This window comes from Dryobates pubescens, chromosome 21 (genome assembly GCF_014839835.1).
Source record: "Dryobates pubescens isolate bDryPub1 chromosome 21, bDryPub1.pri, whole genome shotgun sequence".
Lineage (NCBI taxonomy): Eukaryota > Metazoa > Chordata > Aves > Piciformes > Picidae > Dryobates > Dryobates pubescens.
The window spans coordinates 14,896,208-14,920,728 of NC_071632.1; the positions used below are offsets into that span (position 1 = coordinate 14,896,208).

Here is a 24,521-nt window from a genome sequence, read left to right on the forward strand (position 1 = left end):
TCCATGTCACAGGGGAGCATCCCTCAAATCACGTCATCCCAGCCACCTGCCCCCATTTCATTGGAAGCAGGGAAAACAGCCCAAGCCACCAACCTATGAAAGGCAAGCCCTTCAAAATAAAGAAATACCCGCCGCCCCGCAGTGACCGCCTCCTCGGGAACCCCAAGCAGAGCTAGGCTAGGCTGAGGCGGCACGACCAGGAAGCGGGACTCGAACCCACCGACGCAGCCGCACCCACCGGGGGCCGCGCTGCGCATGCGCAGCACCGCCGGCCTGCCGAGCAGGAACCGCTCGGGGGCGCAGGCACCGAGGCGGGGACAGCCCCTGGCCGCGCGCTGGCGCAGCCGCTGCTGGCAGCTGGAGCGGGAGCGCGCCCCCTCCCCCAGCCGCGCCATGGGTGACGCGTTCCGGAGGGCGGAGTCGGGCACTCAGGTGAGGTACTCCCCTCCCCACCGCCGCCCCCGGGTTCCCTCTAGCCGCGGGGCGCTGGGCACGGCCTGCCTGTGGCGGTTGGGGAGGGTGAGGCGAGGCGAGGCGAGGCCAGGCCGCAGCTCGGGGAAGGGGAAACGCCTGGCGCTCCCTTCCGCCTGCCCCGAGGAGCTTAGCGCCGTTCCCCACCCCCTCGGGGCGGGTGCAGGGAAGCGCCCGGCGACCGCGGAGCCTCCCGAGGGGGCGGTGTGTGAGGGAAGGAGGGGGAAGCCGCGCCGCAGAGCCGCACCCTCCCGTCTCCGCCGCCCTTCCCCCTCCCGGCTGCCGCTGCCGCCTCGCCTGTGCGAGGGAGGAGGGGGGCCCCCTGCGCCCGCGGTGCGGGAAGGCGGCCGCGGGCGTGAGCCTGTCGCTGGATAGGAACGGCGGGAGGTGCCCCGGCGGTGCGGTACTCACGAAACACTTGGAGTTTGAAGCGGTTTTGGCCTCTGACAGAGGCTTCAGCCAGAGTAAGATAGCTGTGCCTCTGCCCTGTCTTTGTGTCCCCGGCTGCCGCCCTGGGACTCGGGTTGAACGCCTGCCATGGCGCTTCCGTGCAGCGCAGGAGAGGTTACTCAGGTGTTTCAGCAGCTCTTTTGTAAAGGTTCCTGCGCGATCCCCCTCACAAACGTGGGGAGGGGGATGCGGTAAGGAAGAAGAGCTACGAGGAAGCTTTGGTTTAAATAAACAGTATGGGAGGTGGGATTGCTTTCCTGTTCTTCTGTGGAAAGAGTTTGTGAATTTTGTTGGGTGGGTTTTTTTCTTCTGCCTTACTTGTTAGTGACTTCTAGTTGGCGCTCAGCAAGTTCATTACTTGGACCTGCCAGGTGGGTTGGACTGGATGATCTCTAGACGTCCCTTCCGACCCCCCACTGTTCTGTGACTCTGTGAGATTTGTTTAGTACTGTATCAGAACCTGGCGAGTAGTGCGGAGAAGCTTGTGATACTGAGTATTTACGTCTTGTTCGAGCTCCATGTGTTTTCAGTGGGACCTCGGATGTTAAGGCCGTTTCACACTGGAAAAAAACAAATACAGTAGCAGCTCTCCACTATCAACAAATACACACAAATTAAGGACGTGAGTTGTGCCCTGTGTCTGAGCAGGTAAATGCATCTACTTGTCCACGTGAGCAATGATGCCAACAGGGAATGCACATGGCAGCAGCTGCCCATGATGGAATGGATAACCAAGACCATCCAATAGGCTGACCCGAGTACATCATCCAGAAAAAGATGGTAAAAGCCCTTGAATCAGGAAATACTTAATTTAAACCAATACTTCCTCAAATAGCCTGATCAGATTTTACTGACAGTTGCAACGAGACCACAGTCTTGTACTCATTATTGAATATAATTAATATGACAAATTAGAGCCTCTTGCAAAACAGCTTTGGTATATCACAATAAAATGAATTATAAATTACTTGCCTACGTCTTCGTGCTCAAAGTTTACAAAAGCTCAGAGTGGTTATAGTGGTTGAGAATTACATTTTGTCTCATACTTGAGATAGGTTTGTATGTGTAAATAGCCTGTAGGTTAGCTCACAGCCTCTGACAGAGCTGGAGTGTTTAATTTGAATTTCTTTAACATTTTAATGAAGTAATACCTCATGCCTGACAGGACCTACATGTATGCTTACATTTATGCATAGCTGCATTGAAACCACTACAGTATAAGCATGTAATGTGGGACTGTCCATATGCATATTTCTTCATTAAAAATATGATAAATTATAAAAGAGTTGAAATATTTGAGTCTTATCAGCCTTGCCATTAATGAAGTTTAACCCAGCTGTTGCCTGACTCTCGCTGTATAGCTTGTTTTCTACATTGCTAGCATTACATTTTTTGAGCAACACCTAACAGCAAAGACCTACCACCAGTTGGTCGGTAAAAGCTGGTATTTTGTGTGAAAGAAGACACAAGAAACATGTCAAAGGAAGAAACAAGCACCTACAGTTACATTTTAGAATCTGAAGTCTTTAATATGTGGTTTGAAATTGTTAGGGGTTTTTTGTTTCCCAAGCTCTTCCCACTCAAAAGGAGTCCCTGTGCGTGGCAGGGAGGTTGGAACAGATGATCTCAGTGGTCCCTTCCAAGCTAAGTCACTCTGCGGTTCAGCAGTACTGTGCTACTGTGTTCTGTATGCTGTCTGTGACAAAGCTTGGGACACCTGATGCCCACTCTCCAGATCACCCCATAAAAACTGTCCATTTCCACACACCCCCTAGCCCCTCATCTTACAGAATAAAATGTGAGAAGGCAGAATGGAAATGCCTCCCCTGGAACAGAGCCAAGGTGACTTCCCAATTCAGAAATACCTGTGTTGTCCCCATCCGTAATATCAGCTGAGGGGAGGGATCCCTTTCTAGTGTCTCAGCTTCGATTCCATCACTTCTGCTGCAGTGTGGACAGACCTTTGTTAGATTTGAAGGAAAATTGTTAGCTGTTTCTGCCAGGAACCCCATTGCTCCCAGCATGACACTAATGAGGCAAGTGCCTTTGGAGATCCTGCTTCAGAACTCGGAAGTAAATACAAGTTTGATACAAACACAGGTGTGCTCTCATCAGAGTATTATCATAAACTACCTACGTGAGCAGTGCTCAGAGTAAGCACCTGTAGTTAAACAAATAGATAAACTTGTCATTTAAATAACCACAGATCATATTTAGATGATAGTGATCAATCTACTGTGCATTTCCAAAGCTCCAGCAGTAAACTTAAGAAGGGGATAGTCTTGGAAGAGAGAGGGGCTGATTGTTTCCAGAAGAAATAAACTGCAGGGGATATATTCATTAGTGTACAAATAAATTGGGAAACTGAAGGCCACAGAAATGTCTTTAGACCAGCAAGAGATGTGGCTCCTGGCCCCAGCAGTGCCAATAATCAAGCCCCCATGATGGCTGAGTGGCAGAGTGGTGCTTCCTCTGCTAAGAAATGAAAAGCATCAGACAGCAGCAGCCTGTGGTGGTTTTCCTGTTTCTCTCGACTCCCACTGTGGAGGAGGGGGTGAGAGATTCCTGGCCCTTCTCTGTGGTGGGTGCAGCCTCTCCACATTGGGGGTCAGGGCCAGGTGCAGGCAGCTGCTAGCATGAGAGGGGGCTGCAACGGCCCCCTTGGTGGTTGCAAGCTCCTGCTTTATGTGCACCAAGATACATTCCTCTATGATTGTGGATCATCTGGATTTTTGCTTTGTCGAGGTCACAAAACCCTACTGGTTCTCACAATACTCAAGAGCTCACTGAGTGTTTTCTGCACTGCACAAATGTGTGAAACATAACGGGAGTATCCTCAGATCCAGAGCAAGGTCAATTCAAGTGCTTTTATGGCCCTTCAGTGGACATGTCAGAAAACTCTCCTGAATGTGTGTGAACAGGCAAACAAAGTCAAAAACACTGACATTTTGTTAATGGAAGGAAATGCTAAAATGTCAATGAAAATGTCGCACTTAGATTCCCATCGTGACCACTTGAAGTAAATTCAGGGCCATTTAATGGAGTTTTATTCCACTGTAAAGGCAAACACACACAAACACAACTGTTCAAACAACTTTTAAGCAGAGCAAATGCTGCTCATTGATGTGGCAGGGAGGAAAGCAAGATAAGGCAGCATGTGTTTAAAGGTGTGTGCTCACTGCTCATTTGGTGACTGGCTGGAAGGAGGACAGGATGAAAGTGAACAGGATTTGGGTTGTTTCAGTCTTTAAATGACAGCTGGGTGTCTTGGAGAATGAAATATCTGGCACTAGGGTACATGCTCTGGCAATGCTCCGAGCATCCCGACAGTGGCCTTTCCCATCTACGTTACTGCATGTAGGGAGTAACAGCTTCAGCTCTGGCTGAAGTGTTCATTCTTGGTTTATGAATGGATGCCAGAACTGCAAATAACACAAGTTATGTGAATACCTGTCTACTTGCTACACAAACTACTTGTCAGTTTAAGAAACTGTGCATGACCTTTGGATTAAGTTGTTTTACAATGGACATGCTTTACAAGGGGCTTTGGAGGAACGTGCTTACAGATCCAAGTTTGCTTTAGAAAGGTTTTTGCAGAGCCACTGGTGGCCTAATAATTTTGGCTGTACCTAATCCCTACCCTGTTTGCACAAGTAACTCTGATACAATAGGATTGTAGTCCAGAAGAGTCCTGCATAACTTTTCAGATGAAATGTACATGGTTTTACTTACGAATGCTCAGAGGGACTGACTCAGGAGACTAATGATGGGTAATGTTTCACCTCTCAACCAGTAGTTTCATGTGGAGGTGCTGGGTATTACAAATGATCTTCTTTCCCTTTGTTCTGTCAGACAGCAGCACTGCTGTATGCCAGAGGCAATCCCTCTTCCTAGCCTACCTTTGCAGCTTTTTCTTTTTAGGCTTTGTTTCTCCTAATGAATATCTGCTCCTTATTGCCATTGAATCTGTGCTAATTGTTTGTCAGGATGGAACCTTCTGTAGCCCAGACTATAGGTTTCCACTATGTATTCATGAAAACATTTTTAAAATCAAACTAGTCTTTTGCTAGGGCTGGCATGGAAAGCTCCCAGTTCCCAGAATCTTCTGAATTGGATTCCCAAGGTCCATGATTTTGAGTTAACAACACATCTCTTGTCTTTTCTTCAAAAGCTACTTGCACGACTTGAGGGCAGAAGTTCTCTGAAGAATCTTGAACCTTACCTGTTCACTGAGGAGGGATCTCCTGGTCATGGTAAAAATGCATCTTTATCCCATCTGTGGAAAAATGTGGCTGTAAAAGTATTCTCAGAGCAGTGTGACAGGGAGAAGCATACAAATAGATCTTTTTGCCCTGGATTCAGGATTGCAATTGTTGATGTAGTTTTGTGTATACTAGATAAAACGAAATAATGCACTGTCACCATTTCAGATGTTGTTAAACGGACTTCAAAGTAGCTGGTTTATAGGTATCAAAACACAGGTGTGGGTGAGTAAATAACAGGCACCTTGGGCTGTTTCTAGTAGTTCTCCAGAAATTTGTTCTGGATTCTGTCATTTAACCTTTTTTTAAGTCAGTGGCCTGAAAAACCACCACAAAGTCACAACTGCAGAAACTTGCAAAGAACTCAAGATACAGTAAACAGCAGAATTCAGTGACATGGAATGGGTCTGGATCCCTTTGGAAAAGGGACATGAGCAAGTCATATTTTTCATCATAGCCATTCAGTCTTGGCCTGAAAAGTCCTAGTATCACTTAGGTGGAACTTTGGAAACAGTTCAACTATGAACATAGGTACTAATCAGCTGAGTGAGTCCTTGGACAATGCTAGGCTCAAAATGGCTTATATAGACCTTCAGTGATTAAATAAGAATTGAGATTGGAGAAATTGGCCTGCTTCCCAGTGATGCTAGAACAACAGGTTTAAGGTACATTCTTCCAGGAAGAAGTTTTAAGATCAAGACTGGATGTTTTAATGAAAGAAATTACTGAGTTAAGGAGAAATTAGCACACTTAGTAATTCCTTGATTATTCAAGAAGTTAGACTGGCTTTCCATATTGTGTGAAATTCCAGGGATTTCACAGTGCAACTGACTACTCTGATTACATAAAACTAGAAATAGGTGTTAACAAAGGCATCTGAATGGCAAACAGTAAGGACCATGCTGTGAGGTACTCCAGTCGTTAAATGTATGTATGTTTCATATACATGTACTCCAGTTGTTAAATGTATGTTTCATATGAAAGGTGTGTGGCTGCAGTGGTTATCAGCATACTTGTCTGCAATTTGAATTCCCACAAATCAGGGAAGGTTCAGAAGAAATAGCAGAAAAAGCAATAAGAAGAATTGAGATAATTGGCTGAGAGATGATGCTTAGTCTGCAAATGCAGTCACTGTGAGGCTACCTATGTATTATTTTGCAGCACATGAGAATCCATCAGAGGTTTAGTAATACATGATTTCTGCCCCAGAAAGTTTCAGGTATGAGATAACAAAGATAAAGGGCAGAGAACTACTGGTAAGCCAATGCAAATGGAACAGAGAAGGCTATTTAAATGCCCTCAATTCTGAACTGCTTTGTTACCCAGAAGAGTTAAGAACCAGTAATCAACTTGCTGTATGTTTCACAAGGCTCCTGAGTTCTTAACAGATATTTTTGTTTTGAAGAATAAATGCAGTAATGGAAATGCTGACCTTTCAGTCTGTTGTTTTGTTTTTAAGTAATTTTACACACAAACCCCAAATGTTTGAGACTAAACTGGCCACGTTCTGGTAGAACAGACCATAAGAAGTTTTTCTGGGAGCCAGTCATTGCCTTTGCCATCCCAGTCAACAGCTTTACATAATTACCTCATCAAATTATTATCAATAAATTATTATTTATCTTAAAGCTATGTAGTTTTTTCATGTCTGTCCAAAGACTGTTCCAGAACCTCAGTTCTAAGATGGCTGGAAGCCTTCTGAATTCCTCACTGGTTTCTGTCTGCCAGCACAGTCATTTGGCTTCTGAAGCGCTTCTATTTTTCTTCTGCTTTTAACAAATGGCATCAATTATTACTCATTTTGTTCATGCTTTTTAGCTGACATTAATGAAGCTGCCTAACATACTAGCACAGATCTGTAGCTATACATACGTAAATGGATTTCACCTCATATTGCAGTTTTGCTTTGTCTTTTAATACCACAGTATTTATGTGAGTCCATGTGTTATTTTGATGTGTGTTCTCATTATTCAGCCTTAAATCCCTGTTGAAGACCTACCTCCATTTGTCATGAACCTGACTTTTAGTAGGTCACTGTGGAATACTGTAATACATTGCCCATGAAGTCTGTACTGAACAGCTCTTAATCTAAAGTGCTATGATTAAAGCAGTGCAAAGACCTAAATAATTCTTTTTTTCCTGATGGCATTGGAAACAAACATATATATGAAGTTTCAATAAACTATCCAAAGGTTACGTCAACACGTATGCCAGGGTGCTATGAAATAGGAACAGCTAATATAGGTACTGCTGTGATAGTCTAGTCACTGCTTCTAATTATGATGGACTTGCCTATTTAAGAACACATAAGTACATTAATTACATACCATTTAGGCTCTTCTGGAACAGAGCAAAACTGACACGAGCTTTAAATAATCTTCCACCATTGCCACTCATATTTCTCCTATGCCACTGGTGAAGGTGTGGATGTCTGTAGAAGGCTGTGATGTGCAGCAGTAGTATGGCACCCAGTATTGGCTTGGAATAAATATTAGGCTGTTCTACTTCACTTATAAATGGTACAAATATTAGCAACAGCTTCTGCACAATATTGTAAATTACTAGTCCGGTAACTTCAAGGTATCCGACGAAGTGGAACCTGCAGAGTTAGTGCTGAGTGCATTAGTGTTACCCAAATATTTGTTTTGGTGCAACATCATTTAGCTTGTCCTGTGTGCCACTGCATAGCAGTGGACTGTTGTAGCCTTTAATCTGCTCATAGTGGGCCAGTTCAGGCTGCTGTGAGCCAAGCAATGTGTTGGGTGACTCCTTAAAATGTGCTTGAATTTGCCCATGCTGAATGTCACATGAAATCATTCTGCCTGGCCATCTTGATGTTACATCTTCACAATCTTAAGCCTTTATTAACCCAATTAGTTTGTTTTCTACACATTTTATCAAGCTGATGGAACATTCATCTACTGTTAAACACTGGGCAACACCAATTCCGCTAGGAAAATTTCCCATTAACTTTCTTCCATGTTAGAGTGTCTCTTCCTCCTCTGCCTCTCAGCCTGTTTTCATCCTGTGACGGCATCTTTTTACTAATGCTCCTTTCAAAGCTATTTTGACATTGATGCATGATGCTAGTACTGATCACTAAGTTTCTTCCATGACCTATTGTGAGGTTGTCAAAGGTTTCTTGAAAACATTGCTGGCCACACTTCCTCCTGTGCTGTGTCATGGTTTGTCCTCTCTGATCCAGAAGGATGTACTTACCCTCTTATCTTACTGTAACAGCCTGGTTGCTAATTTAATGAAGCCCTGCATTTATAGATGGTGCTATAAATGGCTTCTGGTTTGCACCCATTCTTCTTGTGGGCAGCCTCTTTGATAATCATGAAGGCACAGAAATCCCTGGCTCTCGTGAGCTTCTGCACAGTCCAAGCTGTTAGTCTTTCCCGGGTAACTTAAGTGTTTGGATCAGTGCAGATGTGTGTCTTGTTCAGCAGTGCTGAACAAGCTTTGAAGGGTCCTTAGCTGTCTTGTTAACATTTATAAACCACCACCAAAACTCCCAAGAATGACTCCATTCAACTTAGAATTTTTACTTAAATGAGTCTGTTATTTCAGCCAATAAAAGCTCATCCAGTGTTCTTCTGTGACACACAGACATCCTGGTAGAACATCTTCACATGGATCAAGTCAAGCTTTTATTTCACAGAATAACCTTTTTGAAGCGTTACCAGACAGTAGCTCCAGATTGCTTCTGAGTGGCCATAGAAAACTGCTGGGTTTGCTGACTTTGACTAAGTCATATTTTATTGTAAAGGTGGGTGAAACAATCTGTGTGCCATATTGGCCCAGTTCAGTTATTGGTCTGGTTTGAGAAACACCAGTCAGAATGGCAGACAGAAGATACACTCTGTTCCTTAGCAAGAGATATCCTACACAATTGTTCTAAAGTATTTCAATGGATGAAATATGAGGGAATGACCTACCCAGCATGTTTAGGAGGAGTTCTTCTAAGCTGATATCTTATCCTAACAGGGTGTGGTTATGCCCTTGGCACAGTCTGTGACAGCAGAGCAGCTGCTGGGTGCAAGTGGCAGCCTTGAACTTTATGACCTCTGAACAGGAAGAGAAAACACAGCTGTATGTCATAGGAGGTGTGGTCCTCCTCCATCTGAAAAGTGGGGAAAGCCATTCAGAACAGCTGAGGGAAGGGCTGGGAGACAAGCTTTTTAATAATCTCAAAAGTATCAGAAATTCATAAAAGTGGAATTACAGTTGTGGAGCAGCAGGAATTTAATTATGGAGAGACAAGCAGTCTGAACGTCACTGAAATGAATAAAAGTGTCACACCAGGCATAAATTGCTTTCTGTGCTTGTGATGGGTGAAACCAGAGCTTAGTTTCTCCCCAGCCACACTCTGCCCCTCATCCCAGGCTGCATCTTGACATTAGATGCATGTATGAACAAGGACATCCTCTGGAAGTGGACTAATGACTTGAAAAAACCTTTTAACTCAGACAGGCACAGACATGTTTAAGGAAAGTTGCAATTAATTCCTTAGTCTTGCATCCCCCCCTGTGAAAAGCCGCTATGCCATTTGTGCTTGCCAAGGCCACAGAAATCTCTCACCTTCCTGTATGTCTTTGCCATTCTGCCTAAAATCCAAAATGTCATAAATAAATAATCCAGTTTCCAAAAGTAGACATTTGTAAAGTGCAGCCAGTACATTACCTTTTTCTTTTTTGGTATCTTGCTCTCACACAGGCATCATAAGGCTTTGGAAAAGACTTTAGAGTATCACTCATTCACATCCAGGAACAGAACTGGTTTCCCAGTAAAGTATAATGCCCTTTTTAATCAACATTTTCAGTTTATCTGATCTGCATTTTATTGACCCACATGGATCGAGCAGTTAGGCTGAGTCCATTTATGAGCAGAGGACCTTTGCTTCAGGCAGCAGAGTCGTTGCCTGGAGTTGAAGGAATCTGTGAGTTCCTCTGGTCAAAAGAAGCAGTTTCATATCTACGTGCTCTGCTAGTAGAAATCCAGTTGCCAGCCTTTTACTGGTATCAGTGTCCCGGATGCTGTTGGCAGGGAGGTTTGCTCAAACTTTGTTCCCAGTTGATTTGGTTCACTTTAGAGGCCTTTCTTGAAAATTAAAATTTCTCTTGGTAGATACTAACCAGGATTTAAACTATTTTGTGGATACCAAACTTTAAAAAACCGCATTTTGCAGTGAGTGGCACTGGCTGAGTGAACACCGAAAACTGGCTCTGAGGCACAAATGCTCTTACCTGACAACCTGCCCCTTTGTCTCTGAACAGGAGATGTCATTGAATTCCACGGTCCAGAAGGAACAGGAAAAACAGAAATGCTTTATCACCTAGTAGCCCGCTGCATCACTCCAAAATCAGGAGGAGGACTGGAGGTGGAAGTCATGTTCATCGACACAGATTACCATTTCGATATGCTTCGTCTGGTCACCATTCTTGAGCACAGGTTGGCTCAGCCAACGGAAGAAATGATAAAGCGGTGCCTGGGGAGGCTCTTTCTTGTGAACTGCAATAGCAGCACTCAGTTACTCCTCACTCTCTACTCTTTAGAAAACATGTTTTGCTCTCACCCCTCTCTCTGCCTTTTGATTTTAGATAGCATATCAGCTTTTTACTGGATAGACAGAAGCAATGGAGGGGAGAGTCTTAACTTGCAGGAGATGAATCTGAAGAAATGTGCCAACTTCCTTGGAAAGCTTGTGAGAGAGCATCACTTATCCCTCTTTGCAACAACACAGACACTGATGCAGAAATCTACAAACCCCGCAGAAAGATTTTTTCCTTTAAAACTTCAGCACGAAACTGATACCGACTATAGACCTTATCTTTGTAAATCATGGCAACAAATGGTGACCCACAGGATATTTTTCTCTAAGCAATGTAATTCTGGCAACAGCAAAGCTTTTACAGTCATTTCTTGCCACCTCAAAAGAAACCACATAGTAAAACGTTCATTTAGTGTTGCAGAATGTGGAGTTCAGTTTTAACTTCAATTTGTTTTTAAAATGTGTGGCAAATCCTGATGCTTAAGGCCTGGTTAGCTCCAAGTAGTTTTTAGTACCTTTTAAACCCTTCGGTTGTTGTTGGCTGATTAAGAATTTTTGTTATTATTTTTGTTAAAATTTAGTGAAGGGCAGAAAATGGTAGAAGCTTTTAGACTGCTGTAGATGTTCAGTCCAAACTAGCATGGAATGTTGAAATTACTTGCTTGTGCTAATGCATAAAGAGATTAAATCAATAAAATTTTTAACCAAAGGCATTTCAAACTCCTAGTAGCCTTCAGTAATCCAACCAATGCGATCTGCAGCCAAATGCACTGAATTAATGTCTGGGTCTTACTCCTTCACACACCTCCTCTTCCAAGCTACAGAAATAGGAGCCTCGTTGTCTGGAGGGGAGACTGCAAAAAGGTGAGTGTTTGCTCCTTATAAATATTGGTCCTGGTTTACTCCCAGTAGTCCAAGGCATATGAAATACATCTTCAGACTGAGCCTGAAGAAAAGGAGTCATTTTCATAGCCTGTTAAATAGTAGTAATCCAGATTGTGCTTCTGCAAGCTTGCAGCCTTGCTGCTCACGTTAGCATGTGCCTGGAGAAGCAAAGTCTGCAGGTGTTTCGACCCTTACAGACGTCTGGGTTTGAAGAATCTACAGTTATTGCAGAAATGGAGGCCTGATTTCCATAACTGAAGGAGAGACCCAGTCTAGATACCTGTGAGTTTGTGCTGCATGCAGCAAAGGGTTCAGTCCTGGAAAACAGTGTGGGTTATAGGTTGTTTTGGGTGTGTGGGAGCTGTTTATTGTTGGGGATTTTTTAGATGTATGCACAGACTTCTTGGGTTTTTGTCTCTACCCTCCCTCATTACTCCCTCCTACTTCTTTCCCTTCCCCCACTCTCTAAGAAATCCAGGAATGCCATGCCTCTGGTCTTTACCAATATGTATTTGCCACATGCAGAACATTTGTGTGCAGGATTTGGCATGCAACATGTTGCAATTTTGGCAAAGAGGGTTCAAAACTTATGGGAAATGCCCTACAGTTCTGGCAAAGAATACCATATTATTTATTAACCTAGAGTGCCCTTTGAAAGCTTCAAAGTGCTTTACAAGAAAGAAAATTGCACACAGTACATTATTTAATACAAAAACTTACATTAGCTTACAAATTCAAATTACTCAAACAAGGGGAAAGTATTTCTCACAGCAATATTCGTTCGGTCATGTTGCGCAGCACGTTTTAGATTGAGCAGATTAACAAAAATGCATATTAAGAAGTCTCCAGCACAGTATCTTTTTGAGGAAGAGGCCTAAAAACTCTGTTAGGAGACGCCTCGTCATTTCTTGAGTTCTGAAGCCAGCTTTTTCAAGCTGAGCATGTCTCTGGAGTGCCAGCCCTGCATGCTCGTAGTGCATACCCAGGCTTCCCTGTGCCGAGCCGGGAACGCGAGCCTGCACTGCGCTCTGTACAGTCTGGCATCCCTCTGATTGGGCTGAACTTTTGCAAAGACCTCAAGTATCCTACCCTCAACAGCAGCCACTACCAAAGGTTTCAGGAGGAGTAGGAGAATAACCCATTTTCACTCTAACAGTCCTCCAGCCGCCCTCAGCATGGGGCTGACCAGAATCTGTGGTCAGACCACTGCTGGATGCCCATTGACCAGACCTATCCTGCACGAGTTCAGCCACTTTTAACTTTTTTACCCTCTTGGCTTCCACTGTGTCTTTTCACAGTGAGTTCAGCTGAGTTATTCTTTCAGGGGGGAAAAACTTCCCTTTTTTTCCCTCCTCATTTTAAAATTTCCATCTGATCCCATCTTCATGCCATCCTTTCTTCTTCTATGACACACGAGCAAACTTTGCCTTTTCAGCATCTCTGCAGAGATGATGATTTTACAGGCTGCCATTTCATTTGTGCTTTGCATCAACACCAATATTTATTTTCCTCCAGAACTTGCATGAGTACACGAATACATGAAAAACATAACAACTTAACCATTCAGCCTAGGCTGGACCCAAGTTAGATAGTACCTCCTCAGCAGACATTTCCACTGGGAATTATTGTCAAGAGCATGCTGAATATTTTATATGAAAAAAGCAAGAACAAACAGAAAAAAAAAACCTGGGAAGCTTCAAGTAGAACCAGAGAACTTTGAAATGTGAAAATTACAGGACTGTATAATTTCTACAACATTCTGGTGGAGAATGGAGCTCCACTGAAGATTAACTGCTTCATAAAATCATACTAAAAAAACTATGTTTGAGAAAAAAAAAACAATGGAAGTGTTCCGGCATTCCCGGCTGGAAAAAAAAGCAGCTTTTATGTTACTCACAATGTAGTTTATATTTTGCATTGTGCTACAAAAGCAATGCTCCAATTGAAATGAAGCCAAAGTTCTAATTGATCAAAAAGAGCACCTCAGGAAATTTTGAAATTTCCCAGTTTTATTTTTACTTTGAAGGCAGACAGATTTTTTTAATTCTCTGGTAATTGTAATATTCATGCTCTGCACATTTGTTTTAGATGAAGAGCAAGCCTGGCTTCCAGAGCTGCTCAGCATTTGCATATCCCTGCAAGTTTGCAGGAGGTATAGGCTGTATGCAGTCTGGGAGTGTATGGACCTTATCCTCTGCCAAAATTATGCCATTTGGAAAAATGAACCTTTAGGATACAAGTCTAAGAAAGATGGAGCGATAAAGAACCTGGGAAGCAGCAATTTTGTCTGCACCTTAATGAGCTGTGGGTATTAAAAATGGGGTTTCCCTTTTTTTTTTTTAATTGCATATCATTCAGGGGACAGGATGCACATATTCCTAAACTGTAGTTTATTCAGGTGTTCCTTAGAAATGAAGATCCTTCCATGTCAGTGTCATTCTGGACCCCTCAGTTTAGGAGGGATGTTGACTTGCTGGAACGTGTCCAGAGAAGGGCAACAATGTTGGTGAGGGGCTTGGAACACAAGCCCTATGAGGAGAGACTGAGGGAGCTGGGGTTGCTTAGCCTGGAGAAGAGGAGGCTTAGGGGAGACCTTACTGCTCTCTACAACTACCTGAAGGAGTTGTAGCCAGGTGGGGGTTGGTCTCTTCTCCCAGGCAACCAGCACCAGAACAAGAGGACAGAGTCTCAAGCTGCACCAGGGGAGGTTCATACTGGAGGTTAGGAAGAAGTTCTTCATAGAAAGAGTGATTGCCCATTGGAATGGGCTCCCCGGGGAGGTGGTGGAGTCACCATCACTGGAGGTGTGCAGGAGGAGACTTGATAGGGTGCTTGGTTGCATGGTTTAGTTGATTAGGTGGTGTTGGATGATAGGTTGGACACGATGATCTTGAAGGCCTCTTCCAACCTGGTTTATTCTATTCTATTGTTCTTCAGCTCAGTGTGGTATTATTAAGGATTTTGTAGGCATAGGAACTTTTTATATTCCATAGAATTTTTGTTCCTTGCTTCATATGCAACATCAAATTAAAGCAATAAGCTTAAAATAAAGAACTAGTTCACCCTATTTCCCCCATCATTTTTATATTGAGAGAGCTTTTTTAGCAAAACCCAATTAAGGTATTCTGCAAATGTTACATTTATTTTAAAACAGAACACTATTTCTATGGACACCTGGAAAGGAAATGTCAGTTTTACATTCAGCAAAAAGTTCTTTGTATTCCTAGATGTTTTTATAGAGGAAGTAAAATCCAAATAACAGTTTGCTTGGTTTAGGTTTGTACTTGCACATAAAATTCAAGTTTCCTTTTTCTTAATAACTAATGCCAGCCACTTAATTTTCCACAGAGTTTAGAAATGGCAGAAGATAAAGGTCCTCATGTGGAAACATATTTGCAGTTCTGTTTTTACTGGAGACTAATAGCCCAAAGGAGAAGACAATACCATTTTGATGGCTGCTGGACATTAGGCTTGGACCATGTCCTGAAGAGGAACAAGACATGTTAGTTATTTTCTGTGTCTGCTCTAATAATTGTCTCTTGAATCTCTCTATTCCAATGTATTTTTGATATAGTAATATCATACCAGCCCAGTGGGCAACACCATTTTGCAACCAGCAAGCCCAATGCCAAACTTTGTACCCACCTGAGGAAAAAGTTCTGCCATGCCTCCAGAGTCAAACTTGTGTAGAAAGTTGCAGTGAACTCACCTGTGTAAAAGCTGCAGATGGCTTTACTGTTTCCAACAACTGTAGAATAGCACAGGAGTTGTCCATTTTGTGAAGGGGAAAACACTGGAACTGCTTGGAAGCTTTTGGCAGTGGAAAAAAGCTTTCACAGAGAGAAAGAAGCATGATCTTCTGGATTGAAAACTCTGATGCCCTGCAGCAGTTTTTGAGTTTAAAGGTCTAGATGTCCTTGTTCCTGAAAGAAGACAACAAAGTATCACTGAGCTATGAGTAATGTGTAGTATGACCCCAAAAAAATCTTGGAACTCATGGCAAAGCACTCAAATAAAAGCCTGGCCATAGCTGACCTGCAGGTTCTTGCCATGAAGGGATAAAACTGGTGATGGATTCCACTGTGTAGATGCTGTATCATAGAACCATAGAATGGTTTGGATTGGAAGGGACCTTAAAGATCATCTAATTTCAACCCCCTTGCCTTGAACAGGGACAGGTTACTCAAAGACCATCCAACCTGGCCTTGAACACTTCCAGGGAAGGGGGCATTCACAGCCTCTCTGAGCAACCTGTTTCAGTGTCTCACCACTCTCACAGTGAAGAATTTCTTCTTTGTATCTAATCTAAATCTCCCCTCTTTTCACTTGAAACGTTACCCCTCACCCTATCACTGCACTCCCTGATAAGGAGTCCCTCTTTATCTTTCCTGTAGGCCCTCAGTTAAGTACTAGAAGGCTGCTATAAGGTCTCCCTGGAGCCTTCTCTTCTCTGTATTTATAATGAAGATATAAACCCCTGCTCCTCTGGACCCAGGAGGAATGAAATGTAAAAACAGACTTCCTTTTTTAATGTTTTGGTGGGTTTTTTTTCCCCCTGCAGCTCTAGGCACCTACCCAACAGTCAGCACATAGCTCCAAAAGCACTCACAGTTTCTATGTCAGGACCATACTTTACTGGAAATGCAGAGTTTTCTTTGCTGGGTTCACACCCTTTCTTATCAGTGCAGATTGGGACATCCAAATATAAAAGATGGCACCCATGTGCACATCACTGTGACTGGTAAATAGCTTTGGAGACTTCATCCTATTTGTGAGCAGGAGTGATGTGAACTGGAGTAGATGATTTAGAAGAAATGTGGCTGTGACTTTCCTTGGGAAAAGTTTGGCAGTCTTCCCTCTGCTTTCCCACACTGCTTTGCATCCTGCCCCAACCAACTGGTTGGTGTACCTGTGTGGGCCTCAGTGCTCAAGGATAGCAGTAACAAGATGTCACCGCCTTGCCAAATGCTGCTGAGCAGCCATGTTCTGGATCTTGGCACTCTCCTAGTGCAGGAGTTGGCACAACCACTAGGGTTTTTAATTTAAACTGTTTGCCAGGTTTCTTTATCACACATCTACCTGAGCCTGTGCTAAAGACCTCCTAGCTGTGGGAGAGATATCAAAGAGAAGAAATCTTAACAGTTTGAGTGTCAGACAAGATTTTTAGGCCATTGCTTAGAGAAGAGGCTAAGGAAGGCCATGAGGTTCAGGCTGGAGAGGGACCAGAGAAGGACTGGAAAACTGCTATATGAGGAAAAGCTGAAAGAGCTGGCTATGTTCAGCCTTGAGAAAGTAAAGCTTGAGGGAGACCTTGCCATGTTCCAGTACTTAAAAAGTGGCTGTAAAGAAGATGGAGACTCCCTCTTTTTACAAGGAGTCACACAGAAAAGATGAGGGGTAGTGGGTACAAGATAGTCCTGAAGACAGTCTGATCAGACACAACAGGAAGGTTTTTCACAACAAGGACAATCAGCCATTGGAATAATCTCCCCTGGGAAGTGGTTTTGCCCAGAAAGGTTGGACCAAATGATCCTTGAGATCCCTTCCAACCTGGCATTCTGTGACTGCAGAAGTAAGTAAACAAGGCACCACGTGGCACACCACAATTCACAAGGCACAAGAAAAATTAGTCCCAGAGAGACCCACCACTTGCTATAAACAGCATTAGCAGAACCCAAAACCCCCCACATCCTCCCAGGGAATATCAGATGGGATTTTTAGGTACAGAAATTACTGGAGCATGTCCCAAACATTACAAGGTCAGGAGAACCCTCTCACTGCTTTGCACAGTGGCAGCTTTGCCCTTCCAGTTGCATATCAGGAGGTGGTGTTAATCCACTGCTTTATTTTAATGCCTCAACTTTGTGGTTCTCCAGTGAGATTACTGCCACTGTTTGCACTTTGATTACCATATTTATCAGTGATGCCTTTCTGAAAAGAAAGTCACAGTTTGTGAAATTACACAGGGGGTTGTATTTTACACCTGTCAGAAAACAAAATGAAGCAAAACTTTAAGACAGTGCGATAGACCAGCTGCATAAGTCAGTGAAGTTCTCTACTAAAGCCAGTAGAGCCAGCTGTAAGGATGGCCCATGCAGTTAAAGGAAGGGGCTCAGTGTCTTTAAAATCCATATTGGATTGGATACACTGATTCTATTATCCTGTTCACAGCCAAACTTGCAGGTTGATGCTGTGCAGCCCTTCTCACTGATTGATCTGGCCTGCATGAGCACTCAGAGCATATTAAGCCTGAAGTCCCTGGCTGAAGAGAATAACTTACACATCCCTGTCCCTCAGAGCAGATGCACAAAAGTATTTGCTAACACAGTTGTTGACTTTATGGAACTGTCCTGGGGGATGCCATAAGCATCCTATCAACTGGCTGAACTTTCTCCTTCACTCCCACAGGTGTGGTTCAACAAAACAGCAGTCACTGCTGCTGGAGGCAGGCAGGGCTCAACTGCCTGGGGCCTGCCAGAGAGCACCCATGACCTGCTGCTCAGCCTCCCAGAGGCACTGCTGGCTGCTGAGTGCTCAGTGAAGATTTCATCCCCTACCACAGCAAGGGAGTGAGACCCTCCTGGACTCAGAAGGTAAATCCTCATGTGCCAGATTTTCGTTGTGGTCACCACACTAGCAAACCAGCCTTTCTCAGCTGTGGAAATGGCAATTTCTGACATTTCTCAATCTTTGCTGGTTGCAGATCAACTGACACTGATGTCAGTAAATCACCTCAGTGACTGACCACCACCAGCACAGCCTAGAGCACTGTTTCACGTTGGGAGGTCCAGCACAACTCCTGAAGGAACATTCCTCCTGGCACAGGGAGAGCAGGCTTGTCTCCTCCATAGAGCACAATGATTATATGTGGTGGCAGTGATTCCTAACCACTGTCCTGGAGTGCAGAAACCACCAGGTAAAGCTCTTTCTTTCATGTTGAAATCACTTTTGTTTTCTAAAGAAACTCAAGTGGTTTTACTGCTCTGAATGAAGGACAGAGGTTTTGTATACCAGTTTCAGTGACATTTTACCCAGCCCTAGCAGTGCTGGCCATGAACTGAATGTTAATGAGTCAGAGCAGCACAGCAGAGTGTTGGGATTTCAAAAGGGGCTTTTCTCTTGGTGTTTCTTTGGGGTTTATTGCCACTACTAATATCTCTTCCACAAAACAAAATTTCCCAATACTTCCTTTTCTGGTAAGTCATATAATGTGTGTGGTATCCTCCCACAGGAGAACTGAGGGGCAAAAGGCAAGAAAGGGACACAGCCTCTGGGTTTATCTTCTGGACTGAAGCCATACTCCAGAATTACACAGCAGTGCTCTTCTGCTCATGGATAGATCAAAGATTCCATGGGCAGGGGGAAAAGTAGGAGGCAGTACTGGAGGACAGTGCAGGCAGAGCTACAGAGAGAGATATTTAAATGAACTCACTGGATATAAAGAGAATTCTGCAGCATCTGAAATTCAGGATTAAAACTTTGAACTATTCCTTCTGAATTTCCACTTTTACATATACAGCACGTCTGAGTTAGAGCCCAAAGACAGGAGCATGCAGACACAGGACAACAAGGCTGGGTTTACAGATCTTTTGATCCTACAACCTGTTTTCTCCAGGAGCAAGGTCTAGCTTCTAGGAAAATAAAGGTGCAAGACAAAGGAAAGTGTCTTCTGCTAGGATAAGACAACACTGAATGCCAAAGTTCCAAATGTGCTGTTCCCAATAGTTAGAATTGGTGACTGGCCGACCTTTGCTCTGGAGGATTTCAGTGTCACTGTTGTCTTGCCATTTACTGGAGGCCAAGCCCATCACCCTGGGGAAGCAGGTAGGTTCTCAGACTGTCTTTCAAGAAAAAAAGCATTCAGTGTAATTATGGGCTAGGATGTACTAAAACTAAAGAACTAATTCATCCCCAGACTGAAGTGCATTTATCTGCATATTATCTGAGGATTCTGTGAATGAGAGCAACACACAGAAGGCATTTCATCTTGCAAAGCCATCACAGTACAACCCAAAACATTCAAAAGGAAAGGAGAAGCCCTTTAGCTCCAGCATGTTTAATGAAAACTGAATGCAAGGTACATTTTCGTACACTGTGGTCTCCCGTCCCACATTTCCTCTCTGTCTGCAGCAGTGTGCCAAAGCTCAGAGCAGTGAATCTTCCCTTGCCAAAAGAAGCCTTTTGTAAACCAGAATAAATACAAGAAGGGACTGGAGCCTCATCTCGTTTTGGACTTGCCTTGTTTCCCCACAGGTCTCTCACTAGTTCATTGGTCTTGATACTCAAAAGCAGATCCTGATAATCCTGGGTGGGTGACATTAGGTTTTGAATACAGAAGAAAAGAGAGGTCAGAGTGTAGACTTGATACAAAGAACCAACCCCCTCCCCAGTCCTATGCAACTGTATAAAAGCCTTAAGTACTCCTGAATAAGGAGTTGCCTTTTTTGTAGACTTAACAGCTGATGGCCTTGTTCCATTTGTAATGTGTGAAAGAAAATGTAGAAGATAGTTGAGAATGCAGCTTGCCAAAACTTCTGCCATGAAACGGCAAAGCTTAAAGTTCTCTTTTAAGATGATTTAGCAAACACAACTCTAAGAGGCTTCAGTACGGTGTGGCTTTGCAGTAGCAAGTGGCCTTCAGCCACAAAGTGGATTGGATAGCTAGACTGGGTTCATGGGCATCTCCAACCACTAGCTCAAGTCACAATATTGCTTATTTGCTAGAAATTTGTGTAGCTAACATTCACAAACACAGGCCATGGTAACTGCAGAACAACCTACAGATTTAAGAGCTAATGATCACAGCATAAGCTAAGCAATAAACCTAGTACAAAAAAACAGACTTGAAACAATGTGAAGAAGCAGATACAGCCAGTATAAATGGAATATGAAAAATAATCATTAGAGGCTAATAACTAATAGAAGAAGTCCTACTAGTCCAGAGAAGCTACTCCTTGACTGGTAACTTGTTACTTATCACCAGATTCTGGGTATCTTGCCCACAGTAGACTGCTTAATTAATGTAGATCTTGTTCATTTTCATCAATCCTCTTTGTTAGTTTCATTGTTTACATTTGCCTTTGCACAGAAGCCACCAACAGAAAGGCATTACCAAGTGAGCTGCTGTGCTGGCATGGCTCCGGGTTGTCAGCGCATTGGAAGGATCTCAGCTGCACAACCCAAGTTAAAGTTGCCTCCTGCCAATCTGCCACATGCTAAATAACAGTAAATTGCTTAATTAATGTAACAAATGCAAACTGCACTATAGGTAGCTGGAAACACCCTCAAACATAAGCAACAATGCCTCGTCCTTTAACTGTGTGGCCTAGATTTTATCTATTTCTAAGAGCTCCTATGTGCACGCCCCTTGTATGTTTTCCTGTTTCATTGTACAGAAAGTATTTCTGGTTAACTGTTTTGGTAGTCTCATTTCTATTCCCTGTTTCTAGAGAGGCTCATGCATATGTTTAATGCATGAATACTTTTAGGCAAGTCAACAGGAAAATCTGTATCTTTAAAGCTAAGGGTGTGCACGCATCTTTACAAAGTCAAACTGGACTTTACATCTATACCTACAGCTTTTTCTCCAGCTGTGTCTGCCAGGGCAGACATAACTGAACCATATTTCTATCACTAGTCCATTATTCCTCCATCTGGAAACCTGAAATCCACCATTAACTGTACAATCCTCAAATATGGCTGTCTTCCCTCTTCCTACTTCTTTCCCAAAATAATCAGAACGTGGGCCATGAAAAGTTGATGATGGCTGGAGAAGAAAGATGGGGCATGCCGACAGTTGCTGCTGTCTCCCATTGTGTTGCAGAGGCCTGTAATGGTATCCACAGGCTCACTGCACAGAGTCCCAGGTCCTATTACTAGACTCTGATGGCTGACACTCACTTCCACCTCGTGCAAAATCCATGATCTAAACATCTTTCCAGTTCTCCTTGTGCGCCCATCACTTGTAGCCCTTTCCCATCAAACACATCAGTCATGTTGATGGCTTAGGACCACACTAGTTGTCTTGGTATAAACATTCCACTGAGAAAAAAAATACAGCAATTTGTAATTATCTGTGTCATGGAGAAAAAAAGTAGCTACATTTTTCCTATCTGAGTTTCATTTCATGACAAGGATGGGCCAGTCTAAGACTTCACAGAGTAGCAAAGTATGCTCAGCAGAAAAGCACAACTGCTGTCTATGTAACATTAAACTAGCAAGTAGAAATAACATATTTTGCTCAGTGATTGCATTCCCTCCCACTCTCAAAGAAGCCAAGAGGAGTCTCTTGTGGTTACAGCCAGGGAATGGGAGACAAGCACTGGGCTGCTCTTGGCTCAGCTCAGCTTTTTGTTTGTGTTGGACTCATGGTGACACTCCCCTCATCAGATCCAAAGTCCTAAAAGCAATTTGTTTTCAATTAAAAACGAGAAGGCAATGCTTTCTTACCAGCACACATGCTGGGGAAGGCTGCCCTGCTGACAAATCAGCTGCCTGTCCTTGTGCTTCAGCTTAGGTACTGTAGGTCCCATGGCTCCAATCCAAGTTTCATGCCCATCAGAAAGATACAAACACAAGCTTTCCAACCTTTTGCTATCAAAATAGCTATATTGCCAGTTTGGCAGCTGCAGTATCCAGTTCTGAGCCTTACTGGGACTTAACAGAGCCATGTGGACACAGAGATCTGCTCACACAGGCCAGCTTGCTAGACCGGTGTCTCGATGTGTCATGCTCATGCAATAAATCCATTTATTTCTTTTAACTAGGGTTAGTCAGCAAACTCCTACTCACACATTTCTCATACAGTAGGTCACACTTCCCAGTTGCATTTGTGTGAGTGTGGTTTGTGACCCTGGCCTTACCTTCACTTCAGGAGAGGCAGTGAGATGAGGTGGTTTTTTCTGCTCTATCAATTCTCTTGTGACTCATAACCAATAAAGACCAAAGTTTCCTACCCATGGTGAAGTTATTGGACACATGGTCTGGACTGTGTCTTGTACACCATACTGGAGGAAAGTGACCTTATTCTTCAAGCAATTGTCCTGACCTGGGTGCGAGTGGCCAAGCAACAGTGCTGCACATCTCTTGCAGCTTCTTTGCCACCCCCAATACCTGTCCAGAGGGTGCATACGGAAGCTCTTTGTGCCAGAGCAGTCTGGGACACCTTCTCACTAAGGTGTGGGAGATCTCATCTGTCCTTCTAGGCAAACAGGTTATTGCAATAAGCAGCAGAGGTCTATCAGCAATGGCATCTCTAGGGCTGCCCTGGCAGGGTTGTGTGGGAGGGCTCTCACCGGTTATCAGCACCAGCAAAGCCACTATCGCAGCTCCATGTAGCGCCTTGGCCCCACTCGAATCACTGCACTCAAGGGAGAGAGTTTGTGCATGTTCTGGATCAGGACTTGGAGCAAGGGGATGGCAGCAGAGGCCCCTCAGCACTACTCCACCCAAGCTCTGGCTGATGAACTGTAAAACCTCCAAGCCCATGTGCTCAGCCTGCCTCGTCCAGCTGTAGGAGGACTTTCAGCTATGGAATCATTTCTCAGAGGAAGTGTCTACCCATGAATTAATGTCTCTAAGAACTAATTATTGGGTAAACTGTATAAACAGTCCCTGGAGTGCCTCTTCAGTATTCTGCTTTTGGGCTCAAAACAGACCAAGCAGGCAAGCAGTTTTTGAAAGGATGGTCTGTCTGGGCAAGGGATGATTCAGGTGATTCAGTGGTTTTCTCTCTCAGCCTGAAAAGACAGAGAGGCCCACAGTGGTCATTTGGGGTGAAAATTTATAGCTTATTAATAACATAAAATTTAAAAAATAAATTTAAAAAAAAAGAAAGAAAAAAGCCATTTCTAGGCCAGATCATAGATTCTAGGCTGCCATCCAATGTCAGGAAATGTTTCCCTCCCAGCAGGGGACCCAGGCTAAAAGGTTATTTAATACTTTCTGGTTGATTTTGTGTTTGGAATAACTGCCTTAAATGATTGGGTTTGGCCTGAGAAACTGTTTGCTTACCTGGCACCTGAACTTCAGTGATAAACTTTAATGTCCTCCTCTGAGTATTCCCACAGTACACAAAGGAGGCTTCATGCAGTCCCACTAGCTATAAATTTGACCTTTTTATTAAAAAAAAAAAAATCAAAATCAGATGTTGCTCATTATCTCTTCCAAATCCTATCTATCTGTCAACATCCAAAAGTTTTAAAAGCCCTGCTTAAGCATGTCTCCACACCATTGATGGAATAGCCTTTAATATTTTATACCTCTGACTTGCACTTCTAAAAGTACTAATTAATCTCACTAGATAAAAAACTGGCACAAAATGACACAAGTGAGAATAGCTCCATCCTTCCTCATAGCACTCGTGTGCCAGTTCATCTTGGAGCATGTAATGATTTACTGTAATAGTTTTAGGCCCGTAATGGGGCCAATAACTGGCATCTGGAAGCTGTGAGGCTCTTTCCCAATGGATGCCATTCACATATAGTTATTTAATTAATTAACAGCTCCACTAGCATAAGCCAGTAAAGGGTCCATTAATTATTTTTTTTTTTGAAAGTATCTTCCAAAGTAAGAACATATGCTGCACACTGCTTTTCCCTTGGAGAGTGCTTAATGTTGCAACCTGTTTATCTTATGACTGATTTTCAAATTCCACCTTAACCAGCTGCTTTTTGCTCGCCTTCAGGATTTAGCAGAGAGGGAACTCAGCAGGAGCAGTGGAATAACATTCTACCTGGATGTGCTCATTCCCGGGCGGGTGCCAAACTCCTGCAAGGGCTGCCTGGCTGCTCCGCGCTCCTCCCAGACCTTACACACGATGCACTCTCACTTGCCCACTTCTCTGCTGAAAATAAATAAATAAATAATAAGAGAAAATAAGAATCAGTAAAAATCAAGGT

General features: G+C 43.5%; 1 protein-coding gene across 2 annotated transcripts; it reads left to right on the forward strand.

Moving 5' to 3' along the window:
- The first annotated feature begins 318 nt into the window (after positions 1–318).
- On the forward strand, positions 319–24,408 carry XRCC2 (X-ray repair cross complementing 2). Of its 2 annotated transcripts, XR_008462790.1 has the most exons (5): positions 319–432; positions 5,093–5,174; positions 10,463–11,601; positions 18,031–18,215; positions 24,308–24,408. XR_008462790.1 is itself a non-coding variant. In XM_054171154.1 (3 exons), exons 1-3 carry the CDS (start codon positions 394–396, stop codon positions 11,176–11,178), a joined length of 837 nt encoding a protein of 278 aa, XP_054027129.1. In that variant the 5' UTR covers positions 319–393; the 3' UTR covers positions 11,179–11,675. The 2 variants fall into 2 exon arrangements, 1 of the variants encoding a protein (XP_054027129.1); XM_054171154.1 differs by lacking the exons at positions 18,031–18,215; positions 24,308–24,408 and having other exon boundaries at positions 10,463–11,675.
- Positions 24,409–24,521: the final 113 nt, after the last annotated feature.